The sequence below is a fragment of the Hylaeus anthracinus genome, unplaced genomic scaffold (genome assembly GCF_026225885.1).
Source record: "Hylaeus anthracinus isolate JK02 unplaced genomic scaffold, UHH_iyHylAnth1.0_haploid 11535, whole genome shotgun sequence".
NCBI lineage: Eukaryota > Metazoa > Arthropoda > Insecta > Hymenoptera > Colletidae > Hylaeus > Hylaeus anthracinus.
The window spans coordinates 10,640-14,538 of record NW_026533958.1 but is presented as its reverse complement, the minus strand read 5'-3'; the positions used below and the strand labels follow the sequence as shown (position 1 = coordinate 14,538).

Sequence of the window (3,899 nt, the reverse complement as noted above, 5' to 3'; positions counted from 1 at the left end):
TGATTGGTCAGTGTTTTCCGTTAATATCTCCTCAACGAAGCCTCGGACAACATTTTCGCTAAGGAAAAAGTTATTTCAAATCCCCTCCCGAACCACCTCTTTCAAGGACCTCCAACATTTCTGGAACACCCTGTATTTGAAATCCCCTAACGACCCAAATACAGTGTCAACAATTTCCACTCGGATCGAAATGCAAAATACGTGTCGAAACAAAGATAAACGCATTCCCGTCGCTTTCATAACGATTCTCGCGTGGCTCCCAGTGCTCGTTACCAATATCCAAACGCTTTCGAAACATCAAGATAACCAGAAACTCCTCCGCGTCAACCTCGAATTGTTTTCTGCTGCAGTGGCTGTGTTAGGAACCTGCGTCATCGCGCTTCAACGACCACCGCCCAGATACTCCCAACAATACATGCCGGAAACTTCCTTCAGCTGTCGTAATAAAATCGTAGGAAGCTATTATGCCGACCCTGAGACCGACTGCCAAGTGTTCCACGTTTGCGTGTCTGTGTCAGGCTCCGTCCAGGATTACAAGTAAGCCAATGAGAAACCTAGAAACATCGGTTGATCACTCAACCATGAACTATTCAGATAGGTAGTTTCCCATTTCTACTGCGCATGCGCCTTACGCCTAGGGGGCTGCTTAAACCATCAAGGAATGCTCGCATTTGTTCCTTTCTTGTATAATTAATTTATTTGCATAGAGTACTTTTACATAGGAGATTCATGGATACAATTTCAGCCATCAAAATAACCGGAAATTTGACATTCTTGAATAATTAATTTCCAAAAAGTACTTATACATAGGGGATTCCTCAAAAATCCCAAGCATTCCCAATATTCACGTTCGCTAATAATTTAATTCGCTTCCGAAGGTTCCTATGTCCCAACGACACCGCTTTCGACCAAGAAAGCCAAACCTGCGCGGACTGGTACGACGTGGACTGCGAGGCAGCCACTCTTTACTACGCCAGCGACAACTTCGACCTGTACAGGATCGGATCAGGCCTGGAATCTCCTCACTACGACAACATACGCAACGACGTTGAGCCTCAGGATCACCTGCAGCGGAGCGAGACCAGTGATCCTGTTCGTTCCTCTGCCAACAATTTCAATAGGGTGTCCTCCACTAATTACAACAACAACAACAACAACAACAACCACAGGGACCTGAGGGTCAGCAGCAGTGGTAACGTCTACAACAGAAATGACAAGGACGAGGATTACCAGGCAGAGAAGGCCTACAAAGAAGAAAGTGTTCCTGATACTAGAAAAAAAACAGGTGTCAGAAAGGTCAGCAGGAAGCAGCAGTTCAACGACAACAATTACTACTCCACTTCCAGCACCACACCACCTCCAGCGATTAACAACCAGAACACCTACACTGGGTTCTACAGCGGTGCCAATTACAATCAACGAGCCAATGGATTCGTCTCTTCCACCAGCGCGAGGCCTCAAGAAAATTACAACAGGAACCAGAACAATCAGAGATTCAATTCAGCGTCACCTTCCACGTACAGGCCTAGCACAGCTGTTTACCAGGACAATTACAACTTCCAGTCTCCTAGCACGACCTCCAGGACAACTGTTTACAATGCTTACAATGCCAATTCAAATTATAATCAACAAACTACAGGTAGCTTCAGTCAGAGTACCACGGTGAAACCAACCACCTTCAAGAATTATCAGAATTACAACGGTGGACAGATAGCACAGTCCACTACCCTGCAACCCAGCACCAATTACCAGGCGAACGACTACACAAACTTCCAGAGAAATTATAACAACATTCAGCGTACAAGTAACAACGTGGCATACCAGTCCACGACTCAAGCACCTACCGTTTACGACAATACTTACAACAATAACAATAACGGACAATTTAGGAGCACGTCCACGAGGCAAGACATCGCTCAGTCAACCACAAAATACTTCCCGAGCTACGCAAGCAGCAGCTATGCTCCTACCACTTACAGTCCAGCTACGAAGAAGTACATTACCAATGACAACAGTCAAGCTCAGACCTCCATCAGGAGTAACGACAATGGACAGTACTACGATAAGACCAACCAGCCAATCAAAAGCTCATCCCAATATTATGACAGTACCAAGGCACCCAAGAAGGCTACACAGTACAACAATTATGAAAGCAATGGGAAATATTACACCGAAACCAGCACCAGCAATTATGACATTGCCAGGTCATCGGTTGGCATCGGATTCAGCCCTGCAAGCATCAACCACTTGGCAGAGACTCCAAGATCTACCACCCCAGTGCCAAGGTATTACTATACGTCTTACTACAAGTGTATTTTAAGTGTATTTTAATTTTCTGACAAATATTAAGTGAGGCTCAATATTCATTTCCATATATTTACTGCACATATATTTGTTGAAACAAGTGTATTTTAATTTTCTGACATATTTCAAGTGAGGCTCAATATTCATTCGCATACATTACTTCACATATATTAATCAAAGCAAGTGTATTTTAATTTTCTGACAAATATTAAGTGAGTGAATATACAAATATTAAGTGACACATTATATATTAGTTGAAACTAGGCATGCTCTAAATTTCTAGAACTGGGTCAATTATTTTATTGAAAAAGAACCCAAAGCTTACATTTCTTGCATTAATTACTGTGCATTAATTTGAACACAATCATATCGTGCCAAGAAGATATTACTATACATCTTACTACAAGTGTATTTTAAGTATATTTTAATTCTCTGCCACATACTAAGCGAGGATCAATATTCATTCGCATACATTACTTCACATATATTAATCGAAGCAAGTGTATTTTAATTTTCTGACAAATATTAAGTGAGTGAATATACAAATATTAAGTGACATATTATATATTAGTTGAAACTAGGCATGCTCTAAATTTCTAGAACTGGGTCAATTATTTTATTGAAAAAGAACCCAAAGCTTACATTTCTTGCATTAATTACTGTGCATCAATTTGAACAGAATCATGTCGTTTTATTAGAAATCCGTGACTAGCAAAGTTGACAATCATTTTTATTTTGCAGGAGGCTCTCAACAGTAACCACGTACAATCCCAACAGCTTCAATTCGAACACGCAGAGGCCGCCACAGTCGCCAACCACCGTTCGGGGAAGTACCTACGTGAGTGGATCCGCGAGACCGTTCTCCTCCACGACCAGGCTGCCTCCTACAACTACGGCGCGACCAAAGTCTGGAAAGAAGAACGACTACGATTATGCCTATTATGATAACACCGCGGGCCTCGAATACGATAGCCTCGATTTGGAGCACGTGACTGGAAATAAGGAATCCACAAAGATAGCAAGGAATTAATTCCCTAGCATTTTTTTCAAGGATGTAACGTTTCGCCACGCAAAGTTCCTAGGAACTTTGGAATAACTTAACGAGCAATAGTGGCCAGTGCATTGTCGAAATCGACTTTCGACGACAGTATAAAGAAAGGATATATATATTCGAAAGTCGATTTTGACGTAGATTATAACGCCTATTAGACTTCTCTTTACGTATCTCTCATTTTTATACAGTATTGTAGGGTAAAGAATTATGTCTCCGTATTGGCAGACCGCGATATTGTCAAAATTTGATACTTGTACATACAATAATGTCTCTATTCGTGTCCTGAAACCTGCGGACTGAGTGTATATATTATAAGTATTTTAATTAAAATGAAAAACGTTAAAAAAACGTCTTCCTCGTTTAATTTATTTCCATATTTTCCATGGAGATTGAAAGAGGAATCAATTGTATTGAAAAATGCTTATTTACATGTGTTTCTTTTTAGTAGGAAAAATCTTTTGAACATGTCCCTGATCTTTTAAGTCGAGACTAGGGATTCCTCTTGAGTCACTGGTCTATTTATATGACGGTGTAATGGTTT

The 3,899-nt window shown here is 41.0% G+C and overlaps 1 protein-coding gene across 1 annotated transcript; it reads left to right on the top strand.

Annotated features, from left to right (window-relative positions):
* Positions 1 to 190: 190 nt before the first annotated feature.
* On the top strand, positions 191 to 3,698 carry LOC128896558 (probable serine/threonine-protein kinase clkA). The gene is made up of 3 exons (XM_054159923.1): positions 191 to 537; positions 879 to 2,285; positions 3,046 to 3,698. The coding sequence occupies exons 1-3, from the start codon at positions 191 to 193 to the stop codon at positions 3,332 to 3,334; spliced, it is 2,043 nt and encodes a 680-aa protein (XP_054015898.1). The 3' UTR covers positions 3,335 to 3,698.
* Positions 3,699 to 3,899: the final 201 nt, after the last annotated feature.